A 22,226-nucleotide genomic window follows, 5' to 3' on the forward strand; every position below is an offset into this window, starting at 1 on the left:
AAATCGTAAAACCCAGTTTATGGAAACCAATTTGGCCCCAGTCAGTCAGGTCCCTTATACAATGCTCAAGATGACATTGAGAATAAGCTGCTGATTGATGAGTATACTACCATTTTGTCATTCCAGCTGTTTTGAGGCATAGGTCTACCTGAGCAACATCCTTAGATTCAACATGAAGTGTAAATATATTTCCTGTTATTAAGTTTGTATAGGCATTTTACAGTATAATAGATCAGGATTTATAGAACATTTAGAAGTCTTGAAAAGAAAACTGTAAAAGGGGCATTGGAGCCTATTTTTACATATCTTGGGGTCCTACCTGTAGACAATTATGTGCAAATATATAAATCCAAAATGTAGGTGGACAATGGAGCAGGATTAACTTGACTTTTCTGCATTTGTATTTGCAAATCTCATGGATACATTTCATGACTTTCGAGGTACCCCTGATAGAAGAGTAGGAGCAGTATTACATGAGTAGCTATTTCCACCTATAACCAGTAAGACGCCTGAGGGTGACAAGTGACCACATCCTAAAGGGCGAGGTGGCATGCACACATCCACCTGGGTGACTGCTGGGTGAGCGCTGGCACTTTGGCATGGGGGGTAAGATCAACATATGGAATGAATTATGTACTGGCCATATATGGAGCATGTCTTGAGTGTACTGGGTCTGATGAGGTCAGATCAACATATAGAATGTCAGAACAGGTCAGCTCCATATAGATCTAAGGGTGGCAGTATATAAAAGGTTGCTTATTCACAATAGAACCAAACACTGGCATCCTGGTTGCTTGAGGGGGAAGGTGCCCAAACCCCATAAAAGGGCACCATTTTGGGGTGGTCTTTTTGTGGGGGTCCCTTGTGCCATTTCAATTCAGAAATATCCAATAGTATGTTTCACAATAACTTGGCCTGCGTTCTTTGCAGCAGGGATCACTTCATGTATGGATTTAATGACTTTTGCAGTAAAAGTAAAACGTCTGACCATCCATTTCATGAAGAGGACATCGTAAAGATAATGAAAAAACAATGTCACATGTTGTTGATAAATAGTAGGACCAAAATTCCAAGTGAATGTTGCTCAGAAACGTTTACTTTTTGCTATTTCCGCCTATTTAAGGCCTTATATAAAAGGCTGCTGATTCACAATAGAACAAAATATTGGCATTCTGATTGTTCTGGGATGTGTAGGCACACTACCCGTAGACAATTTGCGCAAGTATGATTAAAAAAACAAACAGCAGGTAAAAAATGACAGAGAATTCTCTTGGAACTATCTCTTTCAGATAGGCGTTTTTTATTGCCTATAATGTGCTGAGTAACTTCATGGATCCATTTAAACCCTTTTGCAGTAAAAGTAAATCTCTGGACAATCCATTTCATGAAGGGGATATCCTAAAGATAGGAAAATGTTTTGTCCCGTTTTGTTATACCTCGGAGAGGGGTATATAGTCAACGTTTGGGGCTTTGTTTCCTGCACTAATATTTATAGGTGACTTTGTTTTGCCTCTAATACCAGGTCCACTAGGTCAGTGGTTCCCAAAGTGGAGTCCGGGGACCCCCAGGGGTCCTTGAGGGAGTTCCAGGGGGGACCCAGCTAAATGATAGTTTGGAACCAAATGGCCCCTTATGGGTCTGTAACTCTGAGAGTGTACAAATGGAACCAAATGGCCCCTTATGGGTCTGTAACTCTGAGAGTGTACAAATGGAACCAAATGCCCCCTTATCCTTATGGGTCTGTAACTCTGAGAGGGTACAAATGGAACCAAATGGACCCGTTCCATTTGTACACTCTGAGAGTTACATTAACATTGATGTCAAACTGGGGGGGGTCCTTGAAATTAAACAGGTTGAGAATCACTGCTATACAGCCGTGAAAAGCTTCGCTCATGGAAGTCCCTGGCATATCTTTTCAAACGGGGGTCCGCGGGGCTAATTAGTGTCAATTTGGGGGTCCTTGACATGGAAAAGTTTGGGAACCACTGCACTAGGTGTCTACTTCTCAGTACACAGGGTACTTATATAGCGTATCTTATTTTATACCGCTGGCACAGAATGGGTCACGCTGTTACCCATTTAGATGCCCCGGTTTCCCTTGGTGAACACAAATCTCAGATACTAGAATTCATCGTCATTGTTTCCATTGAATAATTCTGGGCAACTTTTAAACAAGCACAAGGTGTTTTATTGCTGCTGTCGTCAAGGACAAGCCTCAAGTGTGTGTGTGTGTTTGTGTGTGTGTGTGTGTGTGTTTGTGTGTGTGTGTGTGTGTGTGTGTGTGTGTGTGTGTGTGCGTGCGTGCGTGCGTGCGTTTTGAGAAGCAACATTATCTTTAATTTTTTTTGTCTAGGGAAGTCTATTTGGTATTGGCCATTAAAAAAAAGCAATAATTGTAGCCTATATATTCTTTTTGACCATGCAGTTCTCCCTCCAGTGATGTCTTTCATTAGGCCCTGGCTAAATTCTATTTCTAATATAAACTATTCTGTTTTTAACTCCCATTCAGTCTCTTCACAACAATGTCGCATGAATAGGCTGAGTCTGGGAGAGAGTTTCTTCAAGGATAGCAGGTTCCTTGAGGACTAGGCTATTTTTCTTGCCTGCTGAAAAACTGCCTGTCAGGGTGTTTTTCAAACAAAGGCCTTGAATCAAACTCTTTGTACTACTACCCTCCCAAAGCAAACATCAGTCGTTAAAGTGGCCCAAAAGACTCTTAATATGAGACCAAAACCACCTTATAGGCAATGCTATAATCACGCGGATGGTTGCACAATAATTGGCCATAAATGAGTACTGAGTCATTTGAGTGAAATAAATGGGGTAAATATAGCTTTTCATATACCTATGCTGTTAGTATAACATTCCCCAAGGGTATAGTACGGACTGGCATTTGTTATAAAATCAAAAATACACAGTAGGCTTTATTTCATATCATTTTTTGGCCCATAAGATCTGAAGTCAAAAATAAATACAAAATAAAATACCAGTCATGAAGTTTTGTTTGTTTGTATAGGCTTTCTGAACAAGCAGAAAAATGTTGTAACACATGACGATGTGCCTAATTTAATTGGTTTATAGACATTCTTTTATTTATTTTTGACTAAAACTAATGAGTAAAATTGGACTAAAACCTTGAGTTTTTGTCAACTAAAACTTGACTAAATTGATCAAGAATGACTATTAAACGTGCTAACCAGGGCTCAACACTGTATTCATGCATGAGTATTTTGTTAGGAATTTCCCTAAGGAAAGGAAAGCAAACACACACACGCACGCACGTGCACGCGCGCACACACACACACACACACACACACACACACACACACACACACATACACACATACACTGTATAGTGTCCTTCACGGTTCCCTACTCCCTCTTAATAAAGCATATTCTGATTAAAAGTCTGAATATGCTAATCATTATTTCACACAGCATGTGTGTGTGTTTACTGGTGTTAAGTTGATATAGCCAGAACAGTCTGTCCAAAATAGTAATACGGTCGGAGAGCATCAGAGCAATGAATACCGATAAAAATCCTTTTAGAAAATCATCAATCAACATTTTAATAAATAAATGTGATGTAATATACACCATTATGAGTATACAACTACAATAAGCATACCAAGACATCTGCGATACAAAAAAAATGACAATTTAGTATTTTAGTTGCTTTAAGAGTTCGTATTTTTAGCATGGGTCTGATGATAATAAGCATTGTCTCATGAAAGATGGTGAAAATAAAAACTGGATAGTTAATATCTGGATTTAAAATAGTCTGGGGTACTGAGTTGTCCACAGATGTAACAGTGAGTGAACAACTGAACATACATGTACCCCTTTTTTATTTTTAAGCCCAATATCCATCGCATTGTGAGTGACTGTGAACTTGCAGATAAGCTATTGTCGGTGTGGGACAGAGTCTACTCAACTCAAACCAAACCAAGAGAAACCTCAGGAAGACCAAAATAATTGGGATGAGACAGAAATTGGTGCAGTTGATTCCACACTATTGCATTTAGTGTTACTTTGTTACTGGAAAACATAGATGGAATTCTCATTACGGCTGTTGAAGCAACAGTCAAACAAACAGTGACACTTCGTGCAGCTACACAGTATACACTTGTAGATGGGGTGGCAAAATAAAATGAAATGTACATTTAATTAATGTACATTTTGTTAACATTAAAGTGTGTTTAGTGTCACTACATAATAAAATCCATAGTTCTATAATGTAACACATTTTACTCTTTGGATTTTACTGTGTATAGATTCTGTTGTACACGACTTTAAATGATTAAGGGAATTACATTTCTCATTATTCAGTATTTCTGAGAGCATTATAACTGAGAGCCTTCATTAACTCGGCACCAAATGCATTGAATTACATTATACCAGTAACTTCATATTAGATTTGAGCTGTACTGTATCTTTGCCACCACCAATACATTAGACTTGTCAAGCACTGGAAGAGTTTGTGCAACACCAGGTAAAGATTCAATGAGCCCAGTACCAAAATAGAAATGAAATCACTATGAAATATTATTTTTCCATGTGTTTTTCTTAAATTAGACACTCAGAAAATAAGTCAGTACTTTGAGTTTATTCCCTGAAGCATCGGAAGAGTGACGATAACCCTCTACACACAATCATTACTAGTATGCTCATAAATTTCCCTTTTTGACGCTGTCAGTCCAAATTATGAGCCAAATAGAATCATTTGTTACTCACATATATTATCTGTTGGTCAAACCTACAGTATAGTACAGGATTGTGTATAGCTACATTTTGTCTGAAGCAAGAAGATTTCTAACAAAAAGCACCACAAATGTATTGAAAATAGCACCAGTTGTCAGAATGTATGGTGTCATGGCAACGAGTCTGGAGTATTCTTTTTAGCAGCTGCTGCCATGCTCAACCCTAACGACTTCGAGCTAAAGGCAAGGTACACCTCAAACAATGTACATGTAGATACATTTGAATCATATTCACCAGCTCATGCTTTCAAAAAATAAAATAAAAATAATGTTTGGGACCCCCATAACATCAGTTCAAAGCAGCATCTTGAAGCACTGTATCCAATACATACATATTTATACTGTACGTTGTTAATTTCTACTTGCACTGTGGTCTGTTGACCAGATGAATATATAGATTACATTTATTTCCATGTGCTCGGCTGCTATATAAATTACAAGGTAGCACTGAAGTGAAACAAATATTAAAAAAAACAAAAAACTGTAAGACTATAAGGTTTCAAATGATACAACAATAATTAGTATGAGTATGAAAGCATTCTTGAAAATGACATGAGCAAAAATAATAATTATCTCCCTATTCTCTAGAACAAGTGCTTGTATTGCAACATCATGACACATAAATGACAAATAACTATGTCAATAATGAATTAAACATTGTTGATTCAGTGTGTCATTCGCACTACAAAGGTATTTTGATATCAAAGTTCTTGTGATATTAACAAGTAGGAATTAGCCCTGTATGTCTCTCTTAGTTATAAACTAGTGAGACATACAGTTACAGCTTTGCACCTTTTATATATATTTTCTGTCATTTCTTTTCGTTCTTTTGAAACGATACAGAGCTGCATTAAAGGTTTAAGCCTCAGAGGCATTTCTTTAAATAGACTTCATATTTCATATTTCTCTTCTTTGTGTAAGATTATGCATTGCTACCGTGTAAGCAATAAATGGATATAAAAATAAAACAACATGGATGCATAACTCCTTGGAAAAAAAAAGTTACTGTCCCCAAATATAGATACTATCAACCATTTTGGCTGCATAACATTATATATATATATTTTTTTTTCTATATTTATTTGATCTATAATATATCAAGTTGACAAGTTCTTCAACTAATTTGAATTTCTAGTACTTAGAAGAATTCCATCACTCACATAAAGACAGTGGTCTGGTGCACGTGGTATGTCAGCAGACCCTATACACTATACTTGACTGACTCACTCACTCACTCATTCTTCAATATACTTTGTGTGAATCATATATTTTTTTTATACAAAAAAATATATATGATAAGGTATGCTTATTTGAAATATTATTTACACTCTGTGACAAAACATTTGCATTGTGTATCTGAAATCTCGAATGCGTCCTTGTGCACTCAAGTGTAGACATATCAATATTGGAGGTGGGGCAAACATGTCTTGTTTATCGACGATAGTATATATTCATTGCGACATCGGATGCACTCACTCACTACACTGTATTGACCCCCTGCATGTTGAAGGCTATAACATTTCAAAGACAGCATAATGTCTTTTTGAGGGACTTTGAATTAACGTGGTTCGTGAAAGTATTTGTGATGAGATGTTAAAGAATTTGCTGAAACATCTCATCCTGATGCCAGGTTTATTCAAAGAGAAGATGCCTTGCTTTGTGGTCATTCTGTTTGGACTATGAATAAAATACTACTGGGACCTTAAGAACGGTGTGTGTGGACATCCTATACCTTCTTTCATTCTGTTTGGACTGCCACTATACATACGTCTGTCGTTTATTTTAAATTTCTATACGATTTAGAATATACTGTATAGTCATGATCAGGTCAGGAATCTCAGGATTTACAAAGAGGTGCTCCTACAATACAACATTCTGAGTGTTAATTGAACTCAGAGAGTTGATTAACACTGAGGATTTGACTGTGTTTCTTTCCAGTGAAGTCCTGAATCAGAAAAGTGCCTGGCAGTCTAAAAGATCTTAAAGTGATGGTTAATCTTTCTGTCTTGCCTTTCTTTCTTTCTTTCTTTCGAATTACTTCCCAAGAATTCCTATAATCACTGAGGCAATTCTAATCACCAATTCATGCACAGGTATAACAATTTACAGGTATTTCATGTGATTAAAGCATACAATACATTATATTGTAGTGTAATTTGTTTTACTCTTTAAATTATAGTCAGCTAACCCTAATCCCCAGGGAAGAAACGTGTACACACACACACACACACACACACACACACACACACACACACACACACACACACACACACACACACACACACACACACACACACGTCACTTAATTGTGTGCGGTGTGCGTGCATGTACTGTCTGTGTACCATACATTCTTATCTTTCAACTATGTAATAACATTTTGTTCAACATCAAGATCCCAATGGCTGACAACCAGTGGTGGAAAATAACGAAGTACAATTACTTCGTTACTGTACTTAAGTACAAGTTTGGAGAATTTGTACTTTTATTGACTACTTTTCTTTTGCTGTATTTTTACTTTTACTTCGTTACATTTACAAGGAAAAAATCGTACTTTTAATGCGCTATATTTAAAATCGGACACCTCGTTACTCGCTACAAATTAAATAATAAAATCTTATATTTGTCTTACTGGAGGAATGCGCAGTTGAGAATTGAACAGGGCTGCTCCGCTCTCAGATAATAGGGGGCGGAGTTGTGTTCTGCTGCCTGGCCTGCTTTGAAGACGGCAAGACGCACACACTGTGTTGTTTTGTCACACGCATTCAACATGGATGCATTAAACATGCCTTAATATTTAGCGGAAAACCAACCAATAAGTCCCTATCCGACACAAATTAACTAATCTTTCTCAGCCGTCACTGGAGCGCGCATCTTGCACGCTGACAGACAGCAGACACTGTCCCAACTCCTAACACAAACACTGAGGGAACTTGTTGTTGTACACACATAATGTGCCACGAAAAATAGCTTCCAATAGCTTAGTTGGTTATTATCGCTTCGAGGAGGTACGTGTCCATAATATCGCCACGAACGGCCAACAAAAGACATCTCTCTTCCACAGTGAATGAAGCGCAGTGATGCCAAATTTATTCTTCGCCGTACAAAGTGTTCCGTGCTGAAAATAGCTGATATACAAGCTCACAACTCGTCGCGTCCGGACACGTTGTGAGCTTGTAGATCAGCCAACCCCAGCATGCGGAGATGCAGGCTCTGAGAACGTTCAGAAACTTTTGCCTTCACAATAAAAGCATACAAAAGCCCATATAGAGAAGGAAAAATAATTCGGTGGCATTTCACATTGCAAAAGAGCAATTTTTGTAAAATGTAAAAAATATATAAAAATTAAAGCAAAAAAATAACGAAAAAGAACTATAATAGTTCATTTTTCAAAATTTGGAATGATGAACTATGAACGGAACTAGTTCATTTTAAAAATGTTGAACTGTGAACTGAACTATAGTTCCTAAAAGTTCCCAACACGATGTATGCTGTTGGGGGTTCTGTATTTTCAGTATTTTTTGGAATAAAGCCACTTTTGACAGGATGACAATTTTGGAAATTCATTTCTTTGTATTCATTTTGAAAATAATTTTGTATTTTGTACTTTGTACTTGTACTTTGTAATTTTTACTTTTATACTTAAGTACATTTTACGCCGGGTAAATTTTTGTACTTAAGTACATTTTATTTGAGGTACTTTTATACTTTTACTTAAGTAACTTTCTTAATGGGCACTTTGTACTTTTACTTAAGTAATTTTCAAGTAGAGAATCAGTATTTTACTTAAGTAAAATATTTTTGTACTTTTTCCACCACTGCTGACAACATACTCGCTATAAAACTAATGGGAAAACGACATGTCTTCATTTCGGCTATCTTATGTTGAAGCAGAGCAAGTCATAGAGTATGAATCAAAATCTACACTCAGCTCAAGTCAGTACTGTGATTTTCTTCAAAAAAAGAAAATTAGAATCATCATTTTCAGGTCCTGTTTCTTCTTACACCACAAACATAACTTGCTAAGCTGTTGGAGGCCATTTTCATTAAGTCATCATGTTCATTTAATCACAATGTTGATCATAGTTTGAACTATCACCATTTCTACTCCCTCGAGTACACAACTATTATTTAAAGCATACAATAGGCTACATTATATTGTAGTAAAATGTAACGTTTTACTTTGACAACAAATTGCATATTATTCTAGACAATTTCCGTTTCACTGAGAAATTATGGAAGGTAATTTAGCTATACAGTACAAATCTAATTTGGAAAACATCACAAAAAGGAAGAATGTAGTTTGACCGGCCAAATGATATCCTTAAAAAATAAAGATCAATGTAACAGTTTCAAACGCATTATACTCTGACTGCGTCATACATTATGTGCTTTTATTGTGTCTCAATTCTCTGTAGCAAAACTATGCACATTCTCAAACACGCACAGAGAAAATGGAAGTTAGAACAGTCACACTTAATGTATCGCAATGTCATATTTATGTTCCGTAGGTGAATATTTCCACTTTAATAATGCCATGTTCAATATCAAATTAGTGAATATTCAAATGATTTCACTTTTCTAGTAGGTAATATTGTTTATACTGTAGTGTAGACAGGTGTTATTTTCTGAATTGTTAACATAATCACTTTATATCCTTAGATATTATGAGGGCTGTTTCAGCAACAAATAATGTATTCATTGCCTTCCTTAAAAATGAACAGAACTAGTTTATTGGTGATTTGTAATGACCTAATAAATGTTGTGATTTAACAGATCTAAACTCTCCCCTCACATTGTTGCTTTCCACACGCACAAACATTGTAGTGGCATTCCTCGTTTCTCAATAGCATTCAAACGTTTTTAACCATGCAAATAATAATGCCTTTCACTATACACTATGTACAAGTACAGATTTCTAAGTAGCAACATTAAAGCCTTTGTGTTTCTTCAAGGACCGTCAAGTCAAGACACATTTTTTGGTTGACAATCAGCTATGTCCGCCCAGCAACACGGTGGTATGATGGAGTATCAATCAGGCTAACGAGGTATACAGTACATTTCTGTCAGGTTTGTGTTTTAGACCTTTGTACCAATATGATCCATTCGACTCCAATGCCCTTGGCCTCATGTATGGATATTTAAGTCTCATTAAAGCCCTTGGTGATTACCAATGGTGGAAAAAAGTAAAAGTACCAATACTGCAATTTAGAACTACAAGTAAAAGTACGGAATTGAAAATGTACTTGAGTAAAAGTACAAAAGTATCGGCATCAAAATGCACTAAAAGTACTCATTGTGCAGAATGTCCCATTTCACAAGTTCAAAATGTGTACAAAGTCTATTGAAAATAGCAGATGTACAAGCTCACAATGCGTTGCGACGCATTGTGAGCTTGTAGATCTGCTATTTTCAAATCGCCAAAGTAACTAGTAACTAAATGTAGCCGGCTGGAATTGAGCCTTTGGGGCCACCGTAGACTGGCTGCCCTGCCACTTCCTTGTCAATCAGTGGTGACATCTATTTGAGTCTGTGTTCATTCACATCGGCCCCTCTGGCACATGAGCTCATCGCTTCCAGGCACATGAACTCACACTGGGTATAGTATAGTAACAAATAATAAAAGTACTTAATTAGAAAACACTTTTTTAGTACAATCTAAATAACATCTATCCATCAGGTTACTCACCAAGGCAGGGACAGATAAAACACAATTAAGACATGATCTCTGCAGGACCCACAGCAAACACCAAGAAACCTGTGTTAGACTGCAGGGCCTTTAAATAGTCACCACTGATTGACAAGGAAGTGGCAGGGCAGCCAGTCTACGGTGGCCCCAAAGGCTCAATTCCAGCCGGCTACATTAAGTTTCCAAATAATTGTACTGAAGTAAAAGTACAAAATTTGGCTCTGAGATGTAGTGGAAGTAAAAGTACTGTAAATTGGAAATACTCAAGTAAAGTACAAATAACTCAAAATTGTACTTAAGTACAGTACTTAAGTAAAAGTACTTAGTTACTTTCCACCACTGGTGATTACAGATTTTAGCCTGGTTCAAATTCTTGTTTCAGTGTATCACTTTTGGTAACATCTCACTCATATCATAGAATCGGGGTTTACGGAAATCTTTTCACGGGTTTTAGGAAATGTCTTGTCACTTGATCAGATTTGGTGATCCACTAAACTTTGTGTCTTCATATAAAAGTCGAAGAAGCTTTCATACTGTAGCATTCATTCTCTCAACAGTCTGCTCAAAACATTATGCGAAAACAAAATCCATGTTGCAATAGGCTGCAAAAAGGTTCCACTGAGCTCAAAAGATTTTGTTTTTGTCCTCTTCACTCCAATACAGTTTATCATGTTTATCAGATTTTAACCTTCGAACATTTCTATTATTATTATTATTATTTTAGGGATATTTCACTTTCGAAAAAACTTTTGGTCACTGGGACGTAAGTCGGGATTTGATCAACCCCCGGCTGCGTCGCCTGAATGAGGGGTATGATGTTGGTAGACCCGAAACCCCGTTGACCTCAAGGTTAATTAAATAAGGTTAGGAAGCGAAGACGTACCGTACGGTGGACTCCATGTTGCTCCCTGGAAGTAAAGAAACATGCACAGTGGGCTATATGCAGCCAACACTTCCGCGTTCAGCTTGCTTGGTCTCAATTGCGCATGTTTCTTTCCTTCCAGGGAGCAACATGGAGTCCATGGTATGGTCTTCGCTTCCTAACCTTATTTAATTAACCTTGGTTGACCTCAGGATACATCACTGAGGATACATCCACAGGTGCATCCATGCGATGTATTTTTTTAGTTATAGGAAAGTGCATGAAAATAATTGCGTAAATTGCACGCTGTGTTTATGATTTGAGGGTGTTTGTTTAAAACGGGCCAATCCTGCGAACCTTGTAAGCCAATGTTAGCCAATTAAATGGGATATTAAATATCGGACAGAACCATCTTATGCACATGACTATAGAGATACTGTGAAAGGATTTGCGGGATTTTTGGACAGAATCTGGAGGAGTAATAACAACAAATGTGTTTTGCAAAAGTCGGCCTCCTGGTGGCGCTATAAAAGGCAGATGTGGAAAAATGCAGGTTCAAGGTTTTTCCTTGGCCTCTACAGGGAGTGTGCATGCAACGTTTCACACAGATGGGCGCAGTTATAGGTAAACATGTGTAAATCTGCCTCATTGTCTACACTCACTTCACACAGGTGTGATTTTTGTCTTCTTTTTTGGGGCGACACCTCTGTGTACCACCAGAGGGGGCTCAAGTACCACTAGTGGTAGTACCAGTGGTTGGGAACCTCTGGAGTAGATGATGTAATGACCAAAAGTTATTTTGAAAGTGAAATATCCCTTTAAATGTGTCCACACTTTAATTTGGAAAATATATATATATATATTTATTTATTTTTCTGAAAATGGTCACTGGAAGGGCCTATGGATACAAATTATCTTTTAAATATTGAAATAAAATATTAGAATATATCTCATATTGTTATAAAACTGCATGCATATATTGATCGATTTCTATATAAAATAAGCCATTTCTTATTATACATTGTACAATATATTCATTGATTATATGTCTAAATTTCATTGTAGAATGTTTAATGTATTGTGGGCCATCTGCTGTTTCTATCATTACTACTTTTCTTTGAATGTGACATATTTGGGAGTCCTGAATTTATTGAAAGGACCCAAAACAGATACATTAAGAGAGTTTCTTATAGTTCCTCGTGGACAGGTTGCACAAGCATGTAACATCATTGCCTCATTTATAATGAAAAGCAGCAAGAAAGAAATTGTATGTCTAATGTTTTAAAATATGTGTATGACATGTTTTAATGTCTTACTGTTTTGAACACCTTAAAAGGGAAAGTTCGGGGATTTCACCGAAATAGTTTGTTCTTAGGAGATTGTCTTTTTGTTCTTATATGACATTGGCAATAGATTATTGTTAGAATCAATCAGTCTACTGTTATAATTTCTATGTAAAGCCTTCTAATGTAAATGCAACTGTTAAAACTGCTTTCCACTGTACGTATACTCACTTTCATTTTCCCACAAATAAAAAAAAACCTCAGGTGTGATTGTGAATGACAATCAGTTTTGGACAATCAGTTATTTTCGCCACAGTTGACTAGGCTAAAAACCCACATGTGAAAACATTATGCACCACCACTCTAATCCCTATATGGGCTCCATTTTCGTCTAAACCCCATATCCCTAAACTTTACTTTTTGCTATTTTGCAAAACATTTTTGAATAGTTAAAATGGCCTACAAGCCTACAACATGTCAATGTAGATTGGCTATTCAAAAATGTTTTTAAAAATAGTAAAAAAAAAAAGGCAAAGAAGTTTAGGGATAAGGGGTTTAGCGGTGACGAAAATGGAGCCCGAAATCATGTCATCAACAAACGAAACCTGATGATGTTGTCGTCATAACACATCCCTTTGAGTCGATCTCTCTATATAGCACATTTTAAACTCCTTTTAATCTTTCTACGAGCAACTACATTTCAGTCATTCATGTCAAACAAAATGTAATATCCTGGAATACAGTAAATGTGTATTAAGGCGTATATGAAGTTGACATTTGTTTATATAGAGTTTTGTTTTGGTGCACTTTGACAGGCTGCTATTGGACTTCTGTTCTACAGTATAGGCCTATTCATTTATGCCTCATTTACAGTCCATGTTATGATGGTGTCCGGTGCCAGAAAATAGCAGATCTATACTGTACAAGCTCAATCTTTGGCATGGGACACAGTCAAATGACCTAAAGTCTAAATCAGAATTCAATTAATGCACCACTGAAGAAATGTCTCTCTTTATTGATACTTTTTTTTGGGGTCAAACTTACTAGTCTAAAATAGAATAGCTAAGTGGGTATATAATGTATTTTATCCCTTTGTGGAGATTGTATGTTGTGTGTAATTTGTTCATTCCTTTCTCATTCCATCTAAGCAATACGTGTACTGTACTGTATGTTGTTCAGAGACATTGAGCTAGACTCTAGAGACTCTATAAGGCGGCTATTTTATTTAAGGTAATGTGTGAACTCTATATCAATGCTTTTCCACATCACTCGCATATACGGTGCTGAGCCTTGACCAAATGCATGCCAATTTCCTTATTACCTCCAGTTTAGGGTGTGTAATTGCAGTTTTATCTAAATACTAGTGGACAGAAGTCCCGAGCTACTGCCAAGTGCCAACAGATTAAGAGAGGGACAGACGGGTGCAGACTCTCAGTTCTATAGAAACAGTCCACACTCACACGGTGATTTATTATTATTATTATTAATTAAGAAAATTAAAAAATGCAAAGATAATTCACCTTGTGAGTGCAGACAGTTTCCACAAAGTACAGTTTTAGAAATAAAGTGGGTCCTCGGCGAGTTAAATGTCGTCACACACGTGATAAGAGAAGTCTTATTTGCAACAGCTGTTGCCCCAAATCACAATGCCAGCCAGAATCAATTAACAATTGATTAACAATTAAAGCACCACTGGCAGCTCCAAAAAAAAGCACCTCAGAAATCAGCAAAAAACAATGATCGTATCCCGACCTCATAATAATTATGAGCCCAAGATGTGTCTAATATACAGGTTACTGTATGCATGTGAATACACCTCACGTAGAGAAAAATGAGCACCTTTTGAGAACACAGATAAACAACAAAAACATAATATATAGATCTTTTTCGGGCTGATTCTAAACTGTAACTTGTTCTAGACTAGAAGATGTCTATATATCGTGCAATATACAGTATTTGAGCTTTTTGTGCGCTGCAGATGCCATGGTACTGCCCCTGCCTTGCCAACGAAGCATAACCGTACTAGCCATCTTTCCTTCCCAATTGGAATCACGGCACACATTAAACCTTCAGTTGAATTACTAAATATTTGTAACTGAGTAAAATGTAAACAAAACATTATGCAACTGGACCCAATGGACTATATGTGGGCAGATTAATTGGGTCACTTTGTGTATGCCATTTACTGTGAAGTTCAAACGTACGTACGTGTGTGTGTGTGTGTGTGTGTGTGTGTGTAAGAGAGAGAGAGTGCGCGCGCGTGCATGCATGTGCATTTGTGTGTCTTATGAATATACGAAATGACCAAAAAAGCAATTACTTTTACAGATAAAAAAATATGAATAATAAGAATAAAAAAAAAAGAAAATAAGCAAGCAACAAGAAGCTCCATTCAGACTAAAGCCTTTGTTTTGTTCAACGAAATAGGCCCTCTCATTTGTATGAAAAAAATACTATTATATATACTATGGCACAAAATCCTATCCTGCTCTCAGTTTGCTTGTCGTTTAATTACTTCAAGAAAATGGTTGTATTTTTGGCATTACTATAGAACTTTCTGAATAGGATTCAGAGCCGTCTAGACGATCTACCATACAGGAACTATAGAGTATATAAAAAGGTGTACAAATAAAGACTATGGCAATGTCTAACGTTTTGCTCCAGTGCAAACATGTGTAGGTCATAGATGAGAAAATGGCTAAATCAAGCTAAATGGAAATGGGAGCAATATAGATTTTCGGTTGTCATGGGCCCGCTCTTTTGGAGTTAAATGAACACCAAGTATATTATTACTGTGCAGGGAGATCAAATTAAATTCCAAGTTGTTGAACTGTAATTAATGTAATTTTATTAATGGATTAATCAAACGTAATTTGATTCCAGTCTTTGTTTGACTTGTCGTCAAAAGACTTTCAAATAGCTTTAATCGGATCACAATTCCTGCAACTATAAATCATTTAATAGATATTATGTGCAATAATCTTACGCCACCCCTTAACCCTAAACTTATTTGCCATTTAATACTCTTTTGAAAAACGTTTAAAAATAGTTCAAATAGCCCGAGATACACAAGCTCACAACGTGTCGATGTAGAACAGCTAGTAGAACTATTTTACAATGTTGTTCAAGATAGTAAGATAGGGCCATAAATGTAGTGTCATTCTAACGCTGCATAACGCAATGTAATTCCAATGAACATTGCCTGACATTAGGTCATATAATGAGTTGTTCAACTTGTTTCCCTTTCACAAGAAGCGCTGATCTCCATCGCTCATGACTGATATTTATGTGTTTATGGATATTAACAGTGGCATCTGTGGCCACTTACTGTACTTTACCACTTCATTTGATGTAATGCCTATGACAAATATTCACTTTGAAATAGTCATGTAATCAAACAAACAAGAGCAAATTGCAATTATATAAGTTATTATATACTACCGGCAGGCATATTATATATAATATATATGTATATTATATACATTGATAGATATAGCTAATTATAATAGTAACAAATAAAAAGGGGGTATAGTTTAGTTCTGCTGGCTGATCTAAGTGGTTGCATGGTCTCGTGTCCTGTGCTCTGAGGTATACTTGGTATTGTAAGTATAAGTATAGTGGAAAAAACCCATAATGTGAGGAGAGTTTATCGGCAGATAGATAGATGGAGGGATATTGCTGGCCCTTGGTTGGAGCGGGTGAAATGTGTGCGACCACTATGGAGTTCTAGAAGGTGCTGTAAACTGAGACCCGCGGGGCTTCTTGAGGAAAATGGAAATGGCTTCAGCACATGAAACATAATGCATAAAGCAAAGCCACGGGAGAACAGTAATACTGTGGTATTATGAAAACGACATTTAAAAAATTAACCTGAAGAAAGTTGAGTTGATTAATTAATGAAGTACTGCCTCTTTTTTTTTTTCCTTTTATCAATAAATGTTTTTGCACTGGAGTAAAACTTTGCAAACCTCTGGCAGCTATAATGTTGATTTAAATCCCTATAAATCTACTATACGGATCTTCAAACACATTTAAAGGGGAATACTCCTCTACTTGTGGCTATATGATATTCTTATCACCTCGGGTGTTCCAATCAATATTATGAAAGTGATGTTCAAATCAATGGGAAGACAAACCTTCAAAATTGGTGTTTTAAACTCAAATAAGTTTTGATTTTAGATGACACCTACAGTATGAGTCACAGACATTGTGTCCATCTTTTCCAAATCTGCATGTTGGCATGCATATTGCCGTGGGATGGGTGTACATTACAACAATAGTTTCACTTTTGTATTTGACCATTGAATACTTTAGACAATGTTCACTAATATTGACTGCATGTCTCCAAGGACATAGGAACAACATATATTCCGATGCTGAAACTCAGCAGTATTCCCGTTTGATCGTATTGAATTGCAAACATTTTAAATTGAGGGTGTAAGGGTTGTTGTTGGTCTGAACGGGATGTAACTATAGTGGCATTTTAGAGCAGGGTTTGTCACATGTAGGTGACTTAGGGTGCGTTCGGAAATTCGGAATGTGGTCAGTTTGTTGAATGTGGTGGGCGGGTGACGTCACAGTGTGCCTTATTTACGAACGACCACAGCTGTGACGTATTCACACCGCCGACACCGGAACAAACCCCAGCTTCAGGGTTAGGGTCGCTCAGTGCGGGCACTCGGCACACCCGGTGCGCCAGCGCGCACTGGCTTTTCGAACGACAACGCACCGAGTGCACTGAATAAAACGAACGACAAGAGAGCACACCAGTGCGTTCAGGGCGCATTTCCGAACGCACCCTTAATTCCGAAGGGCTTTTTTTCAGAGGAGGGTGGCATGGTCTAGGTCTATGTTGTCCATGCAGGCCAAAATTGCCTTCTGGTCCTCCTGCGGTGGACGGCGGTACAGCAGAGCAGAAAAGCGGGCATACGGGTCCTGGCGGATGGGCGGCCATTTCTTCTTCTTGCGGAGGTAGAGAGCTTCTTCCGGCTGGAGTACCTGAGAGGTGTATGCCTCCTGGGTCTGAGAGATGGAGACACCTGGGGGAGGGATAGCAAGAGGTACAGTATTAGGTCAGATAAGCACTTATTAAAAAAGTTTTTCTTTTTCTGCACCCAAAGAAAAACGGAACTTTTAACATTCAGTAGATTTTCTGTGGTCTGGGGGTTTTCTGGCTCAAACGAGTGCTCTGATTTTCCTGCTGTTTGTGATGTCACAGCCTGCAAATCCCATATATGTCACTGGGATGTTACAGATGTCACTGTTTTGCCTGTTTTCATTGCAGCTCAAAAGGCTTCCAAACCCCGGAGAAAACTCCAGACCACAGAAAATCCACTGAATGTTCAAAATGCAGTTTTCCGGGGTGTAATTGAGGTCATTAAAGCTAAAAGAAAAACAAAAAAATGAAAAAAATGGAAATGAAAAATATTTCACTTGTAGCCTACCGGTATAAGTAAACACTTGGCGAAAGCAACAGTTTATGCTTCTTACCCGATTTCCTTCTGGACTTGGAATTATTGTTGTTCAACATCATCTTCTTGGCCTTTTTTATACGTTGGTATCTCAGTGCATCAATCCTCTCAGACCCTGAAAGGGCACTCGGCACACCTCGACGTTTTCTGAACAGAGAGAAAAAAAAGAGAGAGGAAAAAAACAGGTAACCCTGGGTCACACACATCCAAGTGGACCCGTCTGTCTGTCTGTCTGTCCACAAAAACAGAATAGCACCACATTCAAGACCCACACCATCTCAACAGAACGCTGGTTGTGCTAAGCCAGAAGGGACGGACATTACTGATGGGCAGTGGTGGACAAAAGTACTCAAACAAAGTTCTCGAGTCATAGAGTATAATTATAGATCTATACTTCTAGGTCAAATATTGCTCTTAAAAGTTGCCATGTCAAATTTGTACTTGTTAAAGTACAGGAGTATACCGGTACTTGCTTTTAAAAGTACTTAGACTCTCTAAGTACTTAGAGCTTGTACTGTAGATCGGCTATTTTCCTATGTACTTTTTCCCTCTCCTAGAAATGTAGTGGATTTCAAAATGCAATATTTGTCTTTGAAATGTAGTGGAGTGAAAGTCATACATAGGCTATTTAAAAATACAAATAAGCAACTCAAGTACAGATAGTCAAAACATGGTTGGTTACTGTCCAGTGTCCACCACTGCCATGTGAGACCTCAGGAGTTGTACTTTGAATTCCAGCACCATTTCTCAAAAGACCATACAGTACAAAAAAATCCAGATAGCTTGTAAAGTTTCTTAAATGTGTTGATAACCACCAGGGATAAAACTATAATTATTTCTACATTAACAATTTGACATAACCAATATTGTAAAGTACTGTAGCACGATTTGTGAAACCATAAATTCACCTTTTAAATAATGCAACACAAACAATTATGACAGTGATACAAAATAAATGAAAAAAATACAGTAGATAGAGAATGTAGTACAATTTGCACCGTTAGTTTCAGAGGAGAAATCACAAAATATATTTAGTTTTAATTTAAAAAGTGATTAATCATAACTTCAACAGCCATAAAAATAATCTCGACAATTAAAACATTCATAAATGTATTTTAAAATCAGATTCATTCCATTCTGAAAATAACAGATGCAAATGTCTCTGCGTTGTGAAGTGTATATTTCTTAGCTGTTAACCACATGAACCCTATATTCCGGGGCAAACAGATGGCAAAAATAACACATCTACAAGCTCACAACACTGAGCTTGTAAATCGGCTATTTTGTTGTAGAGAGGGAAATGCTAGTGGATCTAGTATAGAGCCCTGAGGGACTCCGGTCAACTATAGGGTTTAAGTGGTTATAATGATGGCGTCTACAGACCTCCCCTTCCATTCATGGAGGCACTTATGACATGGCAGCCCACAGAATCTGCCACAAACACACACTGGGCTCTCTCTCAAGGCACACAAAACAAAAAGCATTTTTTTTTTTTTTTTTTTTACACAGAGGATAGCCATCTTCCCAACGTAACTGCAGAGAGAAACCGAAGGTCGTTAGTGCTGTAGTAGAGGGGGGAGAATCACAGCTGAGCAACAAAGCATATCATCAATATGTATATTCATATAGACATGGATAGTGTCTACAATGGGCTTCACCATGCTGACAGGGGGAGAGATGGCGGGAGGGGAAGAAATGACTACTCGGGAACAAGTCACATAATGAAAAATAAGCCAAAAAATAAAAAGCGAAGCACTAGGACAACAAATGTAACAAGAGTTTATCCATAGTTGTTGTTGTTGAGGATTTTCTTTTTTCTTTTCTTTTTTTTTTATAACGGTAGAGCAATATTTAGCGATGGCATGCATGGCAGTTTGCACATGGAAACACGACTTTAAAGGGGAATACATTGAAAACGCACTTCAAAAAAAGGGCAGATATCTCAAAACTATAAAGGGGGGGGTCTTTTCAGCCCCCTGCATGCCTTATTCATGGTTCATTCTCTGTTGTTGCTCAGAATAAATAGAAGTGCATCAGCGGTTTTGACAGGGCCATCAGAACTGTTCTGTTTTGACAGGGTCCATCAGAACTGTTCCGTTTTGACAGGGCCATCAGAACTGTTCCGTTTTGACAGGGCCATCAGAACTGTTCTGCAGTCCACGTTTTGCAAGTGCATTTGTGTATGGATGCTTAATTTATACTTCGTCGCACGACGGTGTCACGTGCTGAAAATATCCGATCCACAAGCTCACGCCGCGTCAGGTCAGTATGCCATGTTGTGAGCTTGAATATTGGCTTGAATATCGTCTATTTTTGGCACGCGACACTTCTGTGCAATGAAATATAAATCTGGCTTTAGGTGCTTTAGGACTCATGCTCTCTACAGATGCTCTGTAATACAGACGAGAAGCCCCAGCTGTGTCCATCAAGAACCTCGTTATGGGAAGTGCTAGCACATTGCTGCGTTTGTTCCCATATAAAAACGCATTTGAAGTTTGAACAGCACTTAGTTTTTGGTAAAAGTTGGGCTCTATTTTTTTTTAGCATCTGAGGTTCGGGGCTCCGATTGCTGAAAACATGCTCAGCACTGTTGGGAACATGCAACAGTGCCTCCTCTTTTTCTTTTTGTTAATGAGAAGAAAAGGTCACCGCGACACAAGGCAGGTCCCGGCAGACACAGACAATATATTAATCTATAACGCCAATCATAAAAAAATATTTTTCAGAAGTTAGAAGTCCAAAATATTTTCAATTGGTGCTATATGTAACACAAGCATCTGCAATAATAATAATAATAGTAGTCACGCTTGAGAAGAATGCTAAGATTTTTTTCTTACACTCTCACAAGGTCATATTGGCCATAACATGTACTTGCTAACTTTACTAAAAGCACAAATACAAATCAAGTTGTTTGTCATACACATCAACATAACAATATTAACAGATCTACAGTACTGTAAGTACGCAGTCAAAGATTACTGAAATAATATACCACCAGTGTCAAAAACGGCCAAAATCAGTATGGAAGCATTGACTATGGTTATATACGTATATTATGACAACTAAAAGTAACTGTAAAATGTAAAGGAATTCATGTGAATAGTTGCGATATTTACATTGCATCAAGTTGTGTTCTCTGCTTTTATATTGTTAGCATGAGGTGTCATATTGAAGAATGTACTATACTGTATGATTGCACTGTATGGAAGTTATCAGCTTTTATTCATTACAAACTAATTTGAACAGAAACATTAAAGAGAAAAATATATACTTATATTATTATAATTCTTATAGAATTAAAAGTTGTAGTTCAGAGTGGCTTATTATTCTTATTGTCGGTAATCGTATTTTATTTTTACTAAATATGACACTGCCATTGTATGTGGTGGGACTGTCTATCTAAGGCAATTCATCATTTAAACGTACTCATTCAGCAGCTTTTAAAAAGAGACGGACCATTTACATTTGATATTGTGTTTACTCTAGCCTGCCCTGAAGTAGTGTTTGTGACCTGCTCTACCAAAATCAGTGCTCACACACGTATGTGTGCGTGCATGCATGCGTGCTTGTGTGTGACTGTGACTGTGTGTGCGTGTGTGTGTGCGTGCGTGCGTGTGTGCTGCGTCCGCCTTTGTCTTAATTGCGGGTGCAAACAGCTCAGGTATCAACATTGAGTATGTGAGGCGGATTAATATATTTTTCTGTCCCAATCCCCTTGCCTAGCGCAAAGCCTATATGCTTAAGTAAGGGACCTGCAACATGAATAATGAAGAAGGGACATCCAGATATTTGTTTTTCAAGCTCCCAGGCCACAAAAAGGTGCCACAAATAACTTTGTTTGCACCTCCAACACACTCATGTTTATTCCCCTCCCTTATTCACGTGTGCTATAGTTTAGAGCGTGAGCTAAAGGAATATGACACATTTTGGCAGGGCGGGATTTACAGTACATCTTGGGCAATGTTTCATTTGAAGGGGCCTCTATCAGACCTATATTACAGTATGCCGCGTGACTACATTTTCAGGTAAACATGGTTAGCAAACCACTCAAGCATGAAATCATATTGGTGACAACACATCTTTACATTATCCTGTTGTATAGGCTACATTTGCTACAAGATGGCATATGCATACCAGTCAGAATGCATAGTGTACTGAAGACTG

General features: G+C 37.5%; 1 protein-coding gene and 1 long non-coding RNA gene across 2 annotated transcripts in view; one reads left to right on the plus strand and one right to left on the minus strand.

Annotated features, from left to right (window-relative positions):
- LOC308327387 overlaps positions 1–22,226 on the plus strand; it is a 287,480-nt gene that overhangs the window by 22,583 nt on the left and 242,671 nt on the right. The gene's annotated exons all lie outside the window — the stretch shown is intronic.
- Positions 17,413–22,226, minus strand: part of igsf9bb (immunoglobulin superfamily, member 9Bb) — a gene marked incomplete at its 3' end in the record, with an annotated part of 124,642 nt that continues 119,828 nt past the window's right edge. Inside the window, exons 20-21 of the mRNA XM_080780775.1 lie at positions 18,082–18,209; positions 17,413–17,630 (exon numbers count right to left, since the gene is read on the minus strand). Coding sequence (XP_080636901.1) covers positions 17,413–17,630; positions 18,082–18,209 — 346 coding nt within the window. The remainder of the gene's footprint in view (positions 17,631–18,081; positions 18,210–22,226) is intronic.

Source organism: Protomyctophum bolini (assembly GCF_963924005.1).
Source record: "Protomyctophum bolini genome assembly, chromosome: 13".
NCBI classification, from domain to species: domain Eukaryota; kingdom Metazoa; phylum Chordata; class Actinopteri; order Myctophiformes; family Myctophidae; genus Protomyctophum; species Protomyctophum bolini.